At 41.9% G+C, this 21,742-nt stretch overlaps 1 protein-coding gene across 2 annotated transcripts in view; it reads left to right on the forward strand.

The window, feature by feature from the left end:
* The window catches only part of DNAAF11 (dynein axonemal assembly factor 11), a 75,593-nt gene that overhangs the window by 51,735 nt on the left and 2,116 nt on the right, over positions 1-21,742 (forward strand). The window contains exons 11-12 of one of the 2 annotated variants that reach the window (XR_013824670.1): positions 13,393-13,478; positions 19,389-20,209. Coding sequence is in view for 1 of the 2 variants with exons in the window: in XM_079902183.1 (XP_079758309.1) it covers positions 13,393-13,478; positions 19,389-19,566 (264 nt within the window). In the remaining variant the exon portion in view is untranslated. Of the gene's footprint in view, positions 1-13,392; positions 13,479-19,388; positions 20,809-21,742 lie in introns of those variants that run through there. The other variant, XM_079902183.1, reaches the window with a different exon arrangement.

A 21,742-nucleotide genomic window follows, 5' to 3' on the forward strand; every position in this document is an offset into this window, starting at 1 on the left:
GAGAGAGAGAGAGAGAGAGAGGGAGATAGAGAATCTTTTTTCAAATAAGTACCCAGCCCACCGTGAAAATTAAACGAGGTGCTCAGAGAGACTTGAGTGGGATTCCAGTAGAAACCTAGTCGGTATTTTGGAATCTGGTTATACCATGTTCCTACTCTTCCGCCTCGAGGGAAACTTGAGAGTCCCACGGTTGTTGCAGAGACTAAATTGTGAGATGCAGACTCACATTTGAACTGTAAAACACTTCCTAAATTTGCAGCCTCCCAGAAGAAGAAGCCTCCATAGGGAGATGAGTACAGTGGTTTATTTGGGGAGTATGGGGGTGCTGGTCATGGAGTAGGGAAGGAAAGGCAGTCAAGACAAAGTGTCAGCAGCCCCAGCGGGAAAGCTCTAGGAGACAGTGCAAAACACGTGCTTCAGAATAACTCAGCGGTGATGGAACTGGGATAGTAGTAACCAACGCTGAGAATATTTGCTCGATAGCTGTTCCCTGCTGCAGGGTGTGGGGAATGGGGTAATGTGAACTCGCCAGCACTTCTGAACTGTCGCTGGCCTAGAACAAACAAGAATGATCGTGAACATTTTCATGTACATGGGGGATATTTCCCACTCAGACTATCTCTAGTAAGATTCTAAAAGGATATTTTCTTTTCTTTGAAAACATCATCATCATTCTTGATGTTTGTCCTAACCTAATAAAATATCATTTGCAATCTTAGGCTGTGTGTGTGTATGATCCTCCATGGGGAACTGTCAAATAAGATTGCACTTTACAAGTATAAAAGAATTTTGAAGGAACCGTTTGATAGTTAGATTTTTTTCTCCTTTTATTTCAGAGCCATGAAGCTGTCTTGTGCAACTGTCAATATTGATTTTACATATGAATGTCAGTAATTGCACCTTTAAAATTCTTCCTCAGACAGCTTGGGTATCTTTGGAATCAAAGCCAGTATTCTTATCCTTCTTATTTTTCTGATCAATTTTTCAAAAATTTAAATTTTCTTTGCTACCAATTATGTCTTTATTTGACATAGACTATACTTCAAAAATGTTTGACTTATCCAGGTATTTTTATCTGTTCAAAGATTTTTAAATAATTTATATATTTTCTAATTGTGGATTAATGGCCTTTTTTAAAGAGAAAAAAGAGCTTGTTTTCTTTAAAGGAATATTTTTGTTTAACAGGCTCAGTGAATTATGTGCCTTTCTTAGTGAAGTCAATCAGAACAGTTAACAAATCATGAAGTTGTTAAAATGTCAGCAGTAAATTTGGGTATAAATACTAACTTCCTCTAATGCCAGAGGAAAATAAAGAAGTCTTATTGATTCCAAAGTTTTATATTAATAGTATTCCTTTGCAGGAATCTGAGCTTTGCACGTTTAACTGTTCGACACCAGTATTATGGATAATTAACTAATAAATATGAACACCAGAAATATGTAAGAAGGTGGTTAATTTTCAAGTGCCCCAGTTCTTCTAAAGGTGACTTAAGTATTGCTAGGCAGTCGTCTATGTCATTTGTGGGGCAGGGCCTCACTGAAGGGCACTGTTCAGCCAGTAACTGACACACCTCCCCTCCCTTCCAGATCACACAACGGGCTTATGTCAAGACAGGTTGCTATCTAATGGGCTTAGAGAGTTTGGAAGTTTTATGAAGGAAAAAAAAGTGGAGACGTTTTTAGAAATTACTGATGAAGCATGAGTGAAGACATTAAATGTGTATACTTAAGCAAAATGATGGTGGAGGAAAAACATGCCGCATCCATAAATAAACCATGTGGAAGTTATTAACCAGATGAGGGAACGATTTAGCATGCTTGGCTTGCCACACCATGGAAATAAGGTGGTAGAACTCAGAAATGGAAAACTTCCTGCAAAATTCTGAAAAACTTTAGACAATTAATGAGTTATTAATCAATTAAAATATTCAATTTATGAAAGATTTATTAAGTACCTAGTATGAATAAAGCACTGTGAAAATTACTGTGGAAACGAAAAATAAATGATAGGTCCTGTCTCCTTGTTGAAGCCACTGTCACCGCCGCAAACCCAGACCTGCCCATGCCCCAGTTTCTAAGTCCCAGTTTCAAACAGACTCAGACACTTGTTGAGTAGTTTCTCATTCTTCTGCTTAAACTTGAAATTATGTTACTAACTCAGAGACTACTGTCACAGTCATAGCTGCTTGGATTTTCTATGGTTCCCTAAATCTCTCCTCCACTAGTTGGACCCAGCACCAACAGAGCCCAGCATGCATGAAGCTGCAGCCCACGGAACTCCTGTCTCTTCCCCATTTGTAGACAGAATAGGCAGGAATAAGCATCTCCAGGGGTCTTTGCTCTTAGTTCTAATCTGTTGCCATTCATTCATTCATTCACTCATTCAAATATTCCATGTATTTTAATGAGTACCTACTATGTGCTAGGCACCTATGGTAGGGTCTTGGAAATGCAAAAAAAAAGGAAGATGTGTACTGAATGTGGAAGGAAGATGTGACACCTAAAGATATCCTTTTGCAGGTTAGGACTGAGGCTGTGATATCTTCCTGCTATGTCACGTTGAACTGAAGACCTAATGAGGGCTTCTCATTCCCCAGTCCCCGTTACATCCCTCACCCATGAGTCCTTGGCTACTGAGACACTGTCATCTTCCTAAAGTATTAGTCTAAAAGTCTATAATCTTATAGAAATAGCTTTAATTATTTTGAATAAGATTTCGAAAAGATTCCAAAAGTTATTATTTTCCTTGAAAGAAGTAGTGAAGGTGGTACAAGAAGAAAACAATGTGATTTATACAACTTAGATTAAAACGTGAAAATTGGAAAAGTGTGAGTGGGGAGAACAAACATATAAATATTTTCTATTTCACAACCCCCAAATATATATATTACACTTTATTCATGTTAACATTTAATATAAATGTTTTTAGGGAAACTGAGTAGAATTAAATAAAAATAGGTAAATTACAAAGTATTACAGAAAATAAATGCAAACAAAAGTCAGTAGTTACATGGAATTGGAAAGCATGAGGAAGGAAACATAAAAAGAAAATCTGTAGGAAGGTAATTGATGTAAAATCAGTTATGCTATACAGTTTACAAGAATCTAAAAGACACAGGAAATGTATAAAGAAAAGAATGCATAAAGCCCTATTAGCTGAATGCAAGCAAAATTAAAGTAGTTATGACAAAATTAATATCAGAGATGACAAAATTTAAAGCACAAAAGCATTTAATGGAACAGGATTATTCTATAGTAACAAAAAATAATATAAAATAAAGATCCACTGCCTTATATTTATTAGATGTACATTATTTAAGTGTTTAAAATGTAAGTTCCTGTAAACATAGGGAAAATCAACAGAATCAGCTCTACTGGAAGATTTATGACCAATTTCTGTCTTTGATATGATCAACAAAATGTAGGACCATTTATTATTTGAATAATATAATTAAGATCATTTAAAAACTTCATAATTAACAAAACCCTATGAAAAGTTCACTTTAATTTCCAAATGAAAAATTATAGAAATTACATTTAATTACAAGTCAATAGAAATAAAATTGTGTATGAAATAGGGTAAACCAACAAATAAAATTGGAAAATTCAAAATACTGTCCTAAAATGCGATTAAACCACAAAAGGAATAAAAAATATATATTACTTGGAAAGTTAAAAATGTAAACATTAGCAAACTATACAGGCTTTAGAATCAAAGACCCTTTACATGCAGCTGCCGACTGACAAACCAATTTGTAATCGGCGTGACTAATTTAAAGTGGTTAAGTGAACCCATGATTTCCTTCTGCAGATCTTTTTGCCTCACAGTCTTTCCTGTCTCAGAAAATGGCACCATCATCTCCCCAGCTGGCCAAGTCAAAGACTAGGAGGCATCCCTGACATATCTCTGACCCTCACAACCTACATCTTGTTGGCACTACTGCCCAAATGTACCCTGAATCCAGTCACTTGTCACCATCTCCCTCTTCACTCCTGTCCAAGCCAGTGTCATCACCCAACCAGACCACCTCTGATGCCCTCTCCCTGTTTTCCCTGATTCTGTTCTTTCCACCCTTTCTTTCTCCATGCAGAAGCCAAAGTGACATTTTAAACACATAAATCAGTTCATTTTATTCTGCTTAAAGCCCACCAATGGCTTCCCGTTGCACTTGGAGTGATATTCACATTTCCTTGTTGTGGCCCTGAAGGCTCCGTACGAGCTAGCATCTGCCTGCATTTCTAGCATCTTCTTCTTCCACTTTCCTCTTCTCATTAGGGCCCAGGCTTGGCTTTTTTTCTTTCCTGGAGCACAGTAGCCTCACTTCCCACCACAGGACTTTTGTACTTGTTGGTTTTTTTCTTGCTCAGTGCACTCTGCGCCCTTTTTCTTTTCACGCCTGTCTCCTTTGTATCACACAGGTGATACAAAGTGCCTCCTTTAAACAGGCACTTTTCCTGATCATCAGTGCTAACGTGGCCAGCTACATTCCGTCAGTCATCTTTCTCGGTTATATTACCTGGCTTATTGTTATGACAGTATTTATCACTGTAAGAAACAATCTGATTTGTTCAGTTTTGTATGGTTTGTCTTCGCCATCTAAGTGTAAGGTTCATGATCATAGAGACCTTGATTCATCCAGTGTCTGGAATAGTACCTGTCTTCTAGGTACCAAATAAATATTAGTTGAAGAATGAAACCCCAAAACTACTTATCACGGCTTGTGTTTTTTGGACATTTTTCCCAGCCAATCACTTGCTTATTATTTTTAATTCAGTAAGAAAATGAAGTTTTTAGATTTATTGCTAATATGAATTATTTTATTTCTATTTGGATTGTTGCTTCCTATCTCATGTCCATGAAATCTTTAGATTCATAGATATTCTCTTTTGTTTTATTCTAGGGGCTTTATCATTTTAGCTTTTTTACCTTTAGGTCTATGATCCATTTCAAATTAATTTTTATATAAGATTGGGAGATATTGGTTAATTAGGAAAATATCAGGTTGTCATCTTATTTCACATCTTATACCAAAATAAATTTCATATGGATTAAAGAATTAAATATTATTTTTAAATATTTTTAGAAAGAAATAAAAGTATGCTGTATACCTGAAACTAATATGATATTATAAATCAACTATACTTCAATAAAAATAAATATATAAGTGGAGATAAGGTAAATATTTACTTCTATTCTCTGCAGAGATTGGCTAACAATGGCAGAAATCACCAAGGAAAAGCAATAGTTTTGGTTACTTTAACCAAAGCTGTATGTCAAAAACCACCATTCATAAACATTTATTGTTCATTTATATTTCATCCATTTATTCATTCATTGAACAAATAATTTTTGAGGGCCTGTCATGTACCCAGCACAGAAAATCCTCCTGGGGTTTACATTTTAGTGGCAGGAAAACAGACAGTAAACTAATAAACAAGACAATATACAGTTTTTCAAATGCTGACATGTCCCATTGCCGAGGAAAAACACCACAAAAGACCAAAGAAGATATAATATCAGTATTACATATAAATTCATGGAAGTGTTTCAGAAAAATACCAAACCCCAATAGAAAAGAGGTAAATCACAGTTACAAAAGAAGCACAAAAACGTCTATGGTATTAGAGTTCCCTCAGTCTCATGGCCTCCTTGTTTAAATAATTTAACAATACGTAGATAATGTGTTTACAGGACAAAATTCCAAAGTATTAAGTTTACAAGTAAAGCAAACATCCTTTCCATCCCTCTTCCCCAGCTATTTGGTTCCCCTTTCCAGAACCGCTACCAGTTTTCTAGCAAAACAATCAATAAAATTCCATGCCTGTGAAGGTTCAACAGTACTCTAATAAAGTGCTAGAGGAAATAGAGGATGATGTAATCTTTTCGAAAATAAAATTGTCAACATATATCAAGCTTAAAAAGTACTTTATGACTTAATAATTCTAATTTTTTACTTTCCTAATAAAATGGATATATGATAGCAATTAATGTATACAGGTAGACACCATAGTATAATTATGAGACATTGTAAACCATCTAAATATCTAAAATCAGTCCATTAAATGACTGTGTGTAATTATACAATTATTATCTCTCATCTATAGATCAAAGTATATCATTTTAGTGATGATGAGGGATGTTTCATCAGTGCAGTGACCATGCTTTTCTGGTTCACCGTAGCATCATAGCTCCTGGTCCTGTTCCTGGGATGTTATAGGCATCCCATAAATGTGGGTTGTATACATGAATTGCATCCAGAACGGCTAGAAGCCGTGGGATCAGCTAAAACTGTTTTCAAAACTTGCCTGGGGCTTCCCTGGTGGCGCAGTGGTTGAGAGTCCGCCTGCCGATGCACGACACGGGTTCGTGCCCCGGTCCGAGAGGATCCCACATGCTGCGGAGCGGCTGGGCCCGTGAGCCATGGCCGCTGAGCCTGCGCGTCCGGAGCCTGTGCTCCGCAACGGGAGAGGCCACAACAGTGAGACGCCCGCGTACAGCAAAAAAAAAAAAAAACTTGCCTGATCCTAAGAATCACCTGGAGAGAGTTTGTTCAAAACACTAGATTCCCAGGCCACTATCTGCATAGTCTAATTAGGTGATGTGGAAGCGTGTATTTTAACAAGCACCCCGCAGTTTGAGAGCATGGAGTAAATCAATAAGTATCTAATGGAAAATCAGGAAACACTTTAGTATTGAAAATTATGTATACAGGAAATTTGCGCAGGAATTTATAGGAGGAATTCAGGAAATGTACTGCATAGGTAGCAGAAGATCTGAGATGCCAAAGAAGGGAGAGTAAGACCACCTTGAAATTTGTAACATTACAGGCCACCACCACTCCCAGGACAGAGGGAGGAGGTGATGTTGGCAGAAACCACGCCCTAGGGTCCCCTGGAAGAAGCCAGACCTGCAGCAGGTGCCTTGGGCAGCCACAGGGTAGACTCTGCCACTGCTGGAGAAGTTGCTCACGTGAATAGAGATCATGGGAGAAGCACCCGAAGTCTCTCTTTCTTGGTCCCCCTGCCTCCCGCCAATGCTTCCCATTGGCCAAGCCCAGCTGGAAGCCAGATGACATGGGAAGCTTGATAACGAACGAAGCCTGCAGGGTTCCATCTCCCTGTAACAAACAGAACAGGGCCAGAAATGGATAGGACGACAAACAGGCTCAAAACCTGTACTGTGAGTTTGGCACCGTGGCACACCCTCATTAAACTACTGGACTGAAGAGGGTAAAAGCCAATTCATAAATCTTGAATCTATTTAAGCAGAATCTCCCTTTAATTTTCATGTTAACATTCATGTTCCTCCATGCTGGGCAGCTGTGGATAATGGATTTTACTTCATGCAAATGTCCCCTTTGACAAGGATGTATAGGTACTCGGTGATCTTGAATGCAGAGTTCAAAACCTACCTCATGAGACTCAGCGGGCAGCTAGAGAAATATGCATATATCTGGAGTCTGTAGGTGAATGAAAGCCCCAAAGAACAGCTAAATTAGCCAACAGTTTACGAGTGTTCTTACGATCAGTTTGCTGGCCATTACACACATTTAGACAGTTTCCTAACAGGATTGTATGTCATTAGTATTTTCAGAGTAGAGTTGGGGTGGGGGAGAACTTGACTATAATAGTTGAAAAAGAAATAAAATTATATTTTTATCTAGTGAGGAAAGAGACATTTTCAAAAGCCGTCACTCCACTGGACTTAGTATTTTTGTTAACATCACGCACTTCGGCTAATGAAAATAGGAAGTGCGTTTAGAATGTTGCTCTTTCAGCTGAGATGAATACCTATGTCACTGAAAAAAAATACTGCAAGAGTCTCCATCACCTCTTGTGCAAAGTCCAAACACCTTAAAGTCTCCCAAGATCTGACCTCTGCCTAGTTCTTCAGCCTTATTTCTAGCCATTATCCGCCTAATATTCGGTGCTCGTTTATGTGATCATTTACCTTCCAGTCTTTGTTTATGCTTTTTTCTCTCTCTGGAATGTTCTTAATTCCTTATATAATCTTCATCTCATAATCTCCATCTTCTGGCAAATTCCCACTTATTCTTTAAAATTCACATCAAATATCACATCCTTAGTAAGTCTTCTTTGATCACTGCTCCCCATGCCGCCCAGTCTGACTCCCTCCTTTGGGCTTCTGTAGAGTCTGTGCATATTTCTATCAATTGAACTTTCTTAGTGTTTTGGTTTTTTTGTTGTTTTTTTTTTTGCGGTACACGGGCCTCTCACTGCTGTGGCCTCTCCCGTTGTGGAGCACAGGCTCTGGACGCGCGGGCTCAGCGGCCATGGCTCACGGGCCCAGCCGCTCCATGGCATGTGGGATCTTCCCGGATCAAGGCACAAACTCGTGTCCCCTGCATCAGCAGGCGGACTCTCAACCACTGCGCCACCAGGGAAGCCCTCTTAGTGTATTTTAATTGCTTTTGTGTCTTTATTCCTCATGAGATGATCAGGGATAATTTTTAAATCTATCATTCCCTATCTATTGCTCAGTCCTATGCTTGGTGCATAATAGATACTCAGTAAATATTTCTTTGAGAAGATTTAATGAAGGTAATTGTTGAAACTGTGATACAAAATGAAAATCCAAGAGAAAGAGAAATTTACCTCACATTGTCCTGAATACTATTATTTAAGAAGCAAGGGGAAATTCACAAGAAAAAGTTAAAAGGTCAATTGTTTACATTTTCTTTTGTAGCAAATATCTTCCATTGTACTCCATTTTCTTTGTCCATTCACTCTTTTAACTTCCCACTAGCAAGTCTTCATCTGAAATGGAGGGATTGTTTACATATTCTTATTTAGCTTCATGTAAATAACTATTAAGCTAAACCGTGGAAAATCACGGTTTTCTAGGTCAAAAATAGGGGGCTTCCCTGCTGATCCAGTGGTTAAGAATTCTCCTGCCAATGCAGGGGACACAGGTTCAAGCCCTGGTCTGGGAAGATCCCACATGCCGCCGAGCAACTAAGCCCGTGCGCCACAGCTACTGAGCCTGTGCTCTAGAGCCCGCGAGCCACAGCTACTGAGCCCGTGTGCCACAACTACTGAGCCCGTGCACCTAGAGCCTGTGCTCTGAAACAATAGAAGCCACCACAATGAGAAGCCCACTGCGATGAAGAGTAGCCCCTGCTTGCCACAACTAGAGAAAGCCCGCGCACAGCAACAAAGACCCAACGCAGCCAAAAATAAAAAATAATAAAAATAAATTAATTATAAAATAAAAATTTTTAGGGCTTCCCTGGTGGCGCAGTGGTTGAGAGTCCACCTGCCGATGCAGGGGACATGGGTTCATGCCCCGGTCCGGGAAGATCCCACATGCAGCGGAGCGGCTGCGCCTGTGAGCCACATGGCCTCTGAACCTGCGCGTCCGGAGCCTGTGCTCCGCAACGGGAGAGGCCACAGCAGTGAGAGGCCCGCGTACCGCAAAATAAAATAAAAAAAAATTTTAAACCTATAAAAAATAGTCAGATGTTGGTAATTTCTATGATTCAACCTAAAAATAAGGATTAGGAGGCAGGTCTCTCTCCCTCACGTCTGTTTACTGTATTCGTACACAGCTCATGTAGGTAGTCTGGATTTCTTGGCATTAGTAACTTTTATGGTTGGTAAAGCAGCCACGTACATTAAGGTAAATGTAGATGGTCTCAGTGTAGGCTGCTACCCCAGGGAGGTAAAGGGACTCCATCCCACGGTGCTATTTAAACCAAGGCTGGAGAACCAGCTCTCACGAAAGCCTTTTGAAGGGTCATTTGCCTTCTGAACTAAAGGGGACTCAATTCCTACCTCCACGTTCACTCCCAACTTTCAATTGCATGAATCTATGCGTTAAAATAACCTAATATTATTAAAATGTTAATTTGTACCTTTGTGCCTATCCCACAATTGAATTTCCAAGCAGTTGCTTACATTTCCCTCTATGGATTCAGGAAACCATTTGCTCCACTTTGTCTAATTTATTAAACATATTTTGGCCCTTACACCTTTCCCATTAGTCACCCCTAAACACACTTTGTACAAGTGAATAGGAAGTTTGATGTTAATGAGCATCGTTTTCTAGAGGAAGAGTAGCACTAGGCTGCAGGTATAGAGGGAAACCACATGTTACTATTTCAGTACCTTGGAATTCTGAACTTTGGTCCCTACTTGGGAAAATTAGATCTCTTATCAGAAGAGTGTTTCCTGCTATTCATATAAATATTGTTGTTAAGATGAATTTTGGTGTCAATATGAATGCTGGTGTTAATACTTTTCTTACTGCTGATTTCTTAATTCCCCCTAACTTTTAAACTTAAAAGAACATTTGAAACTAAATGAGCTGAAAATATCTTTTAAAAATAAGCAACACATTGAGATTCTGGTACATAGCAAATTCCTGGTGAAGAAAAGTTCCAAATTTGCGATTCTATTTGCATTTCCATAAACACAGAGAATCTTTGTCTGAGCTTATTATGGGACAAATAGCAGTGTTAGAGCTGGGGTGTTGTAAGACTCTAATTATGCATGTGCTCCCATTCTGATTAGCGCATTTACAGCACGAAGCAATACAAAACCTGTGCTTTGGGCTCAAAAGCCTTTTTTCTTGAAGTTGACATTTTCATGAATTTTAAGTAACATTGGTCTCATTTAATGTAATTAAAATATTAAAAAATAAAAAGGCTCTCAGATGCCACTGCTCCCCAAGAAGCAGACCCTGAGATGGAGGTGCGCTTGCAGAACATTTGCTGGGGAGCAGCCTGGGGATCCACACCTGTGGGAGGGGAGGAAGCAGGACTGGGAAAGGGGAGAAGCTGAGCTGCGTTGCCGGCCTGACAGAGGCCCCAGCCACTGCCTGCCCAAGCTCTGTGGCTCACGTGGTCCTTTAGATAAGTCGTCCCGAGTTGGGCTAAGGGAGCAGCCTACACCCCACATTGATCAGAGAGATTGAAACACAGGCTCCGGATTCTCACGCTCAGTTCCAGGTCCCAGGCATGTCAAGGAAGGAGCAGAGAGTTCCAGAACTGAAAAGGCCATGTGGTCAAGGACCTCGGATAAATTAGGGGTAACTGGTATGGATGGATGACCTTCACTCCCGAAGAAGAGTTGGGCAGCCCACGCATAGGTTTGGGGCTCACTCTGGTCATGTTCCCATCTCTCTGGCTTGGTCAGTAGAAATTAAAATTACTTAAAAATGAAATAAAATGAAAACTTTAGTGTCTCGGTTACACTAACAGCATTGCGAGTGCTCTGGGGCCCCGTGTTGGACAGCCCGAAACGTTTCCATCATTGCAGAAAATTCTCCTGGACAGCACTGCTCCCCGAGAGCCTGCCGCCATGCCTCTTGGAGGGAGGTCCTGCTGACCCCACTCACCCCCGAGACACCCCAGGAGGAAGGTGCCAGCTTTCATTACCCCAACGCCTACTACCGCCCTCTGCTCCCTCAACTGCAAGGCATCTCTGTTTAGTCTCCTCAACTATGTCATTCCTTGCCCTCATATTTGACATTAATGTGGCTTAATAAACCAGAACTGGCATCGATAGAAACTGAAAAGCATTTCCATTTCTTTATGGATAGGCCAGGAACATGGGGGAAATATTTGTACCCATCACACTAGTTCAATCAGAGAAAAGAAAAAAAAAACAACGTTTAAGTTTTCACTTTAAAATAGCATAAACCTTCCTACCCTGGCACATGAACATCCAAAAATGTAACATCATGGGCCAGCAAGAAATGAATGGAAAGCAGTAAAATTGGCATGAAATAGACTTTAAAACATAGCAAATACATCATTTCGGAATTAGCTGCCTCCAAAGCAAACCTCGTTTGATGATAAAAACATGCTTCACTGAGCGATCCTTTCCATGAGTCACCTCCTCTAATTATCCAGTGAACACTGCATTGGTGGCTTCCATTGCTCGCTCTTCCATGGTTTCCTTCTACATGTTTTTGTTATGCAGAATATACCTTTTAAAAGATGTTTCTGAACAAACTCTTCCAGCCTTGAAACTTCCTGTGTTTGGTACATGCGGCATTTGTTGTTGTTTTTTTCTCTTCTGGAGTCTCAGCAAAAGTCTGGCCATCACACAAACCATTGGTCATGCTTAAAGGTATTTTCCCTCGTCGGGTGTTCAATACATGATTGAAAGGGTGGTGTTTAAGCAGACCTTTCCTTGCTGCATTGCACGTAGGCCCTCCCATGAGGTCTGTGGGAAGGGATTGAACTAAATCACACATACACACACAGATTGAATTTTTATAAAATATGATGGAAAAATATACAACCGCAGTATCTAAAACAACGGTTGCTTGTACCACCGCATAGGAGACGGATTGCCATCAAGGGCAATAAGAACACTCACCTCCCCAGATTTGATGCTATAGTCCCCCCAGACAAGGATGCCTTGCTTCATTTGCTCAGTCACCGTCCATGTATTGAAGCATACACGTGATAAACAATGGGCTAGGCTTTCTGGGGTTCTGACCAACGGCATCACTACTCTTGCGCTTTGAGGCCATTATGTAAACTAAGGGTTACCTGAACCCGAGCACGGTTGATCTGATAACCAAGGCAGCTACTAAGTGACTAAGGAACTGGTGGGATACACTGGACAAAGGGATGATTCACATCACATTCTGGGCAGGGCGGAGCAGGATGGTGCAAGATTCCATCATGCTGCTCAGAACGGCCCACAGTTTTAAACATATGAATTGTTTATTTCTGGAATTTCCATTTAATATTTTCAGACTGTTGACCATGGGTAACTGAAACCGAGGAAAGAGAAGCCTTAAAGTGCTTCCTTTAATTGAAAAGGTGAAAGTTCCTGACTTAATAAGGAAAGAAAGTAAAGCATATGCTGAGGTTACTAAGATCTGCAGTATGAACGAATCTTCTACCCGTGAAATTGTGAGGAAGGAAAAAGAAATTCATGCTGGTTTTGCCGCCGTACCTCAAATTGCAAAACTTATGGCCACAGTGAGTGATAGGTGCTTAGTTAAGATGGAAAAGGTATTAAATCTGAACAATTTTGTAACATGTATTACAGTATATTGCAGTAATTGTTCTGCTTTATCACTAGTTATTGTTTTTAGTACTTTACTGTGCCTAATTTATAAATTAAACTTCATCACAGGTATGTGTGTAAAGGAAAAAACATACTATATACAGGGTTTGGTACTATCTGTGGTTTCAGGCATGCACTGGGGGTCTTAGCACGCATCCCCATGGATACAGGGCGACTATTGGAGCTTTCTCATGCCCCATGTAGGGGCTTAAAGTCAGACTCTTTCATGGAATATGTAGTGGAAATTAAAATGTTTTAGCATTTAAAAAATATATAGTGTATATTTTTGAAGATGTATCAGAGAGAATGTATCACTAACTATGTCCTGTGTTTTTGTTTTAGGTGGGCGAGATAATCACAGGTTGTCAAGGAACATCAAAGCCAGTGAAAAGCACGCCGGACAGCAGCAGGGAGAAGACGAACAAAAGGTGCCCTCCCCTCAGCCCGTCTTAACTTCGCTTAGAGTTCTCTTCATTGTCATTTGGTGCCTAGAATGCACCTTCCACATAGGTACAGTGACTGAAAGTTCAAAAAGGATTCATACCATGAACATTAATGTTTGGACTCTTGATTTGCAGGGCTCGGAAACAGATCTGTGTATATTTAGGTTCCAGCTTCCGGTGACAGTAATAAAAGTGGCAGTAGCCACACCGACAGCTGCATTGACCGGGCACTTGCTTTGTATCGGGCACCATTCCGTGTGCTTTACTCATAGTAACGCATTTAATCCTCACAATTTTTACCCTCAGTTTACAGACGAGGAAAATGAGGGAGGGAGGAGTTTGGAATGTCAGGAGGTCATGTAGCTGTGACCTGTTGGGACAACTCTGCTGAGCCCTGCTCCTAACGCTGCTCACCGCCTCCCTTTTATGACCTGTGTCACGTCATAGATTCCAAAACCCTCAGGGCTGCAAGGACCAAAAGGCCCCGTGTGTGCCCTCTTGTGAGTCATAGGTCACCTTCCAGCCTTGGCTTAAGCTTCCTTCTCAACAGGATCCTCACCCTCTCAAGAGAATATTCGTGGCATTCTCAATATTCCCCCAGTGTCTGAAAGCTTCTCTTTGATTCCTAACTGAAGGTTCTAGCTCTGCCCCCAGAGACACCCCAGAACAAAGCCCACTTCCCACAAGCAGTGACAATCCTTAGAGTAGTTCAGACAAAGCTCTCATTATTTCTCAGTTCTTCCTTAGAATGAGCATCCCAGCTCTTTCAACCTTCCCTCTCCTTGCCGTGATTTCCAGACTCGTACCGTCCAGACGGCAGACTCTATTTTGGACCAAGGCAAACTATCTTTGAGATACAAATGTATATGCTAGAATTGCCACTATAAAAATACCTGAACAGGAACTATATTTATATCTCGCATAATACAAGCAGTCAGGCATTCGTATATATTCAAAGACAACTGTCAAATTTTGTAGAGATTTTCAAACACGGGGTTTGTTTAAACAACAGGTATGGAGTTGAATTCCTTCTGAAAAGCGGGTTGCTGTTTTTAACCTTGGAAAGCCACTCTCATGTTTCCCAGCTCAGTGATTTCCATTTCAGATACATGTGTAATTTACAGAGAATCAAGGGTGTTAGGACTACTATGAATCTTCACGGTCATAATTAACCCCCAGTGGCATCAAACACATGTAAAGAGTTCGAATCTAATTTATGAGGAATCACAGGGATTGGAAACCAAGTCATTGCCAAAGTTTGGAGCTGGTTTTCAAGACTCCAGGAAAACCGTCATTACTGTGATTACACTTGATGATTAGAGATATCCTAGCACAATTCGTCATAAGAGGACCTCCTGCAGTATTTTCACAAAGCCTTTCTTTTTCTTTTTCGTTACTGAGAAAGGATCACCTGACGACCGTTCATAATCTATCGATGGGAAGGTTGTTTGTGGTGCTCCTTAATCACTGACAAACTTCCTTACACACATTATCTCAGCTTCTGGCTGGGCAACCCATTAGCCTAACAGCCACCTGTAAATGCTGCACATGGGCACGGGGTCAGGCAGGTTGTTGGTTTGGGGGAAGGGACTACAGAGGCAGCGGTAACTGGGGGCAGGGAGGTCGGAATAGGCCCCTCAACCCTCTCATAGCCTGAGTGGTCCTTTCCTCATGCTGTGGAGACAGAGTGAATAGAGGGAGAAGATGAAGGGAAGGAGAGTTATGTTCACTGGGACCAGATGGGGTCATGTTTGGGGGGAAGGTCACTGACCCAGTGAACTCTTGTGGTCCTGTGACACTGTACGATGACGGAAAACACACAACTTCCTCAAAAGTGGACTTACTGAGTACTGAGTCCCTACCCTGTGCTATATGATGCTATGCGCTATCTTTACTCTTCAAAATAACTGCAGTATAAATCCTCGTATCCTAATATACTGAGGTTCAAAGAGATAGAGCAATTTGTCCAAGATCACAAAGTTGTTAAGTGAGTGGTGGAAGCAGGACCATAAAACGTAGCCCATTCCTGGGCTTGCCTTCTTACTCTCCTCATGGTGTCGTTTTGAAAAATTAGACTTTCTTCTTTAGAGCAGTCTTATTAGGTTCACAGCAAAATCAAGTGGAAGGCACAGAGATTTCCCATATACTCCCTGCCCCAGCTCAGGCGCAGCCTCCCTCATTATCCACATCCCCCATCAGAGTGCAACATTTGTTACAGCTGGTGAGCCTGCATCCATGCGTCGTTAGCACCCAGATCCGTAATCTGCGTTAGGGCTCAGTCTTGGTGTTGTGCGTTCTATGGGTTTGGACGAATGTATAATGACATGTATCCACTCCTATAGTGTCATACAGAGTAGTTTCACTGCCCTGCAAATCCTCTGTGCTCCACCTATGCATCCCGCTCTCCCCACTCACAGCCCCTGGCAACTATTAGTCTTTTCACTGTCACCATAATCTTGTCTTTTCCAAAGTGTTATGTAATTGGAATTATACAGTACGTAGCCTTTTCAGATTGGCTTCTCTTCCTTAGTAATATGCATTTAAGGTTCCTCCATGTCTTTTCATGGCTTGCTAGCTCATTTCTTTTTAATGCTGAGTAATATGCCATTGTCTGGATGGACCACAGTTTAATTTATCCATTCACCCACTGAAGGGCATCTTAGCTGCTCCAGTTGTTTGGCAATTATGAATAACGCTGCTATACACATCCTGCGCAGGTTTTTATGTGGCCATAAAGTTTCAGCTCCTTTGGGTAAGTGCCGAGAAGCACAACTGCTGGGTCGTGTGGTAAGAATATGTTTAGTTATGTGAGAAGCTGCCGAGCTGTCCTCTGAAGGGGCTGCACCCTTCTGCTTCCCCACCAGTCATGTGTGAGCGTTCCTGTTGCTCCACATCCGCGCCAGCGTTTGGTGCTGTCGGTGTTCGAATCTGGACCATTCTAAATAGGTGTGTGGTGGTATGTCATTGTTGTTTTAACTCCCGTTTCCCTGATGATATATGGCAAAGAATGATGGCTTTCTTTCTTCCCAAACCTGTATCTTTTCTTTTTCGCGCATGACTGCATAGGGAAAAAATCCAGTACGATGTTGAAAAGAGGGTGATAGCAGGCATCTTTGTCTTATTGCCAATTCCGGACCGAAAGTTTTCAGCATTTTACTCTCAAGTCTGGAATATTTTTTTTAAACGTAAGTGTAGTGCTTTTATAACTCATGCTTTCCTAGTCACTATCTGAAGTTGTTGCGTCTCTATTTCTGTTCTTGTTGCTTCTGCTGATTCTTATGCAGAGTGCCCGTTTACTTGAGTGCTTGTTTACTCTTTCCTGTGATCTGCTGCCTTGCTGGGGGCTTCTCAGAGGTCCAGGAGGTGCGCTGCCAGGGAGCATTGATGTGTGCTTTGGGGCAGATCCTAAAGACACTGCTAGTTTAGAACCACTTCAGTCTAAGTTCAAGATTGAGGGTTGGTTTGTTTGGTTTTTAGCTGCTATAAACCCATGGAACTGCCAGCCTGTGGTGACAACTCATCCCTCTTCTGTCCCACTGGGGCACCTGGGGAGGTGGGCAGAGCGGGTTTACCTCTCATTCACTCGCACGGGAGGCGAAAGCCCCTTGGGACTGCACCCTTACTGGGGAGAGGGCATCCTGTTAGACTGCCCACCTGGTACGCTCAGGGCCTGGCCCTCTGTCCCCAGACTCTGTACATCCAGCAAGACCAAAGCCTGACTTTAGGGGCTCACCGAATGCCCTCAGGGCAAAGGTGGTCTCAGGACTCCATTCCCCTTTCTGGGTTCCTCCTTTCACTGAATTCTGACCTTGTGGATCCTAATTATCTCACCACATCTTTCACGATCTCAGTAAAGTTTTTCGTGGGTAGTGGGAGTCTTCGGTCCAAATAAGCTAGCCCAACAGATTATCATTTCTTTATGTTCTTTAATAGAAGGAGTCAATCGTTGATGTATTTTACGCCTACTGCCTACTGATTTTAGACATTTTCTTTCTTTCTTCCGTGGTAATAAATTTATTCATTCCGTCTTCCAGCTATTCTTAGTAGGTGCCAGAGGTTCTGGTCTGACAGCCAGGTAGTGGGTAAAACCAGCAATGGGCATCTGTCACTTTAGGCCTGTGACATAGGGACAGGAAGCAGCCAGGGAGAAAAGCCCCTCTCCTCTTTATTTTGGGGACCAGTGTGGTCCTCAGGTGCCTCAGGCCCAGAGATTCATGAGTCATTAAAGCCCTGCATGCAAACTATTCCTCACAACATCTGAAGCAGGGGCTCTGCAGATAACTATATACATACTAGCTAAGCTCATAGTTTATTACTGAGATCCAGAAATTATGGCCCAAGAGATATGCCTACAATTGAGATGGGCTGCTTTCCTCAAAGTCAAGGACAACATAATTATAATAGATGAATTTAGATATTTACTTAATTAAGCCATAGATATCATAGTCTTTTAATAAGAACAGATGAATTAAAAAGTACGCTATAGTTAATAGTGACTGTAATGCAAGTCTTTGAAAACTGTAACTTCTTAACACTGTTTATAGTGTACAATCTGGGACTTCAGAAAATGCCCTTTTATAGTCTTTGTATACTTTGTATTTTTCTTCAGCAGGTCCAGAAGTATTAGTCAAGATACTAAGGAATCAAAAAGTCAGATCTTTCAAGGGCTGTGCAGGTTACAGGAATGAGCGGGAGGGCTGTAAGAACAGCAGAGTTTACACTTTCCAAAGAAAATCGGACCTCCTTCCCCCACCACATTGTGTCTGCTGCACGAGTTTGGTCTGAGGACATGGGTTTGGAGCTCCTGGATTAGACTGACTGTGATATTCCTTAGGGCAGAGATAATTTCTTATTTAATTTCGTTAATCCACAATAATAACTTTTTTTTTCATTTATTCGACAACTATTTATTCGGTAAAGCTATGCGCCAAAGATACAAGATGAAAAAGACAATACCTTTGCTTCAAAGATGTCAGTCTTATAGGGAGAACAGGTCGGTAATGAGACAATTACATGACGATATGATAACTTTTCTATTGAGCACAACACTGCACTCCTAGATGTTAGCAGGAAGCTTGTCTGTTTGCACAGACCATGCTATTTCTGGTGTCTAGCACAGCAACTAGAATACAGTCGGCGTTTAAGGTATATCTGTTGAATAACTGAATGAATTAATGGTGCGGTGATTCCAAAATAATTTCTAAATCATCGATATCCCTGGAGGAACTTTATATAAATACAGATTACTGGGTCCAACTCCAGGCCTATGGAATGGAAATTGCCAGAAAAGCAGCCCTGTGACTGTATCATCTAGAGTTTTCTCTATGACGGTGATAAGGGGACTCAGTGGCCAGCAGAGCTGCTTCCTGGGTCTGTTTCACTCCAGCTATCACTGGAAGGACGGAGTGCTGGCGGAGGAGTGGTTCCTTGTGGGAGGGGAAACTGTGGGCTAAGCTTGGCGTGCACCTGAACTTGTAGTGCAGGCTGAGTGGTCTGAAGCAGCAGGGTCCAGGAGCTTGATTAGCTCCATTCAGGAGTGAGAACTGCCTGGTGTGATTCTATTATTGATCTTGGCTCTGGGGCATGGCCTGCTGTATCATTTCAATTATCAAAAAAATCTTAGGTAAGCAGAGTCTCCCCGCTGCCCTCTCCTCCACCTGCCTGCACGTCAGCACGGCCCTGCGGCGCTCTCTAGCACTTTATTTCTCCAAGGGTCGACTCTTGCTTCTACTAGGCTCTAAGCTACTTGAAACCAGGGATGGGGTCCTATCTTTGCCTCCATGCTCCAGGGATAGTACTTGCCGATATTTGCTGAACAAATGAATGAATGAGTTGAATCTACCTGAAATTTACTTAAAACTGATATCTCAATTTCCTTTGCCCTTTTTGTTGTAGAAGCCAGCAAATGGAGAGACTAGAAGTAGATCCCAGCAAGCATGCCTTCCCTGATGTGGCTAACATAGTTCAAGCGAAAAAACACACGCCCAGAAGAGTTCAAGCTGAACCCAAAGTCATACCAAGCGAGGAAGATCCAGACTTTGAAGATAATCCCGAAGTGCCTCCGTTGATTTGAAAACTTCAGGCTGCACCGACTGTGCACTCAGTGCAGAGAGTGCATGTATGTTATTTCTGGGGTAAACACAGTTATTTTCAACATGGCTCCTCCGATGTTTTAGGTCCTACTTTGTACATTAATATTCTCAAACCAGTTTACAATTAAAATGTGTACCTTCAAAATGCTATAACATCATTTGTCTATAGTAAAGTGTTGGCTAGGGAAAATGTTCAGTAAATCACAGAACTATTATAGAAACACGCTGATTATAAATCCCAGAATTGCCTGCTTGTGCAGATAGATGAAGTCGTGGATTAAAGCACAGATTATTAAACCTGTGCTTTGGCAGACGGGTCAAGCTCGGAAGTTAAAATTGTAATTTCAGATCAAATTGGAATGCTTTCAGGTGATTTTAAGCAGTGTTTCTGTTTTCTTCTCATGACATGTCTGCTTTCTCTGATGGCGAGGTATAATGGCAAGAAGATGAGGTTGGAAATGAGACACCTTGAAGTCAGATTCCCTTTCAGTCGCTTTGGATGAAACTTCAGCAAGTGCATGAACTTCCCCGCGCCTTAGTGGCTCCATCTGTGACTGGGGAGGAAGAATACTTGCCGTGTATGTAGGTTTGTCTCCAGATGAACCGTCTGAAGTGCCTGACACTGTACGTTGTGCATTTCCGCTCCCTCCCTCCCCCAGCCTCCTTTCCCTGTTTGCTCCGCTACTCCTCTCCCTCCTCCCCTTTCTTCGCCTTCCTTCTCATCCTACTCTCCCTCCCCTACTTCCTTCTTCACGTTTTAAATACTTGCACCTCCTCTTTATCTAGAACATTATGAGCTCAATATTCCACATACAATACACGAAAACTATCTTCACTCTGACCATGATTTACTAGCATTTAAATCAGGTTCTGATCAGCAAATATTTTACTCAGCAGCTCCTGAGCCCTGGGACCTGCTCTGTTCATCAAGGGGTCGGTGGTGACAAGGCAGTGAAATGTACAAACACGGACCCCGTCAGGCAGTGGTAAAAGCCTGCAGTCAGAAGGCAGTTCTGTTTGTTCTCCAGTGGAAATGCTCTCGCCTCTGGAACCAATACCTCTAAAGCAGCAGGGCCCAAAGTTGCAGGAACAGGAATGAAACTGGCCAGTTCATCATTATGGGTGTTAGTGAGAGGACCCTCTCCCATTTCGATCCCTTGATCCCAGATCCACGCTTCTTGACTCTGGGAGAAATAGCACCACATACTGGCTAGGGATTCAGAGCCCATACTTTATCCTTGGGAACATGATCTCACCCGTGCGAGGTATTATCACCCAGCTGGCCCTGTAGCTGCGTCTTCAAAAGGCCACTTCATTGTTCTACCAGGTCAGCTGCTCCAGGATGATGATGAACATGGTAAATCCAGCGAATTCCCTAGATATAACTCCACGGGCATGCTTCATTTGCTGTGAAAATGAGTTCCTCGGCCAGAGGCGGTGCTCCATGAAGTACTGTGGCAGTGAATAGTGCACCCACTGCGTAAACCCACAGATGGTGGCTTTGGCAGAAGCACTGTAGGAAGGAAGGCAGATTCATGTTCAGAAGAAGCGTATATTCCAGTGAGAACAAGGCACCGCTCTTTCCATGAGGGGTGGAAGTGTTCCAGTGTAATCGACTTTCCAGCAGGTGATGGATGGTCCCCTGGGGTATAGTGCCATGTAAGGAGCTCCCTGTTGGTTTCTGCCGTTGTCAAATTGGTCATTGTGGATGTCTGCAAATTATTTGACACTCCTCCCATCAAGAGGTGGGGTCTCTGCCCTCCTATCTTGAATATGGACCAACCTTAGTGACTTGCTTGCAACCTACAGCATAATGATAAAATGATACTATGTGCTGTCAAGGCTAAATCAGAAAAGGCCATATTACAACCATCTGATTCTCTTGGGACACTCTCTCTGGGGGAATCCAGCTGCCATGTAAAAAGTCCAGCTCCCCTGGGGCTGCCATGCTGGAGATGCCGCAGGAGGTGTTCCTGTCCATTGCCCCAGAAGCACTCTCAGCTGACGGCATTACCTGCCAGACATAGGAGTGCACCATCTTTGATGTCCAGTCCTGGCTGCAATTGCATGAGAAACGTCAAGGTGAGAACCACCCTGCTGAGCCTTCCCAAACTCTGACACACAACATTGTGAGCAAAATAAAATGGTTGTAATCCA

Source organism: Stenella coeruleoalba (genome assembly GCF_951394435.1).
Source record: "Stenella coeruleoalba genome assembly, chromosome: 17".
In the NCBI taxonomy this organism is placed as follows: Eukaryota; Metazoa; Chordata; class Mammalia; order Artiodactyla; family Delphinidae; genus Stenella; species Stenella coeruleoalba.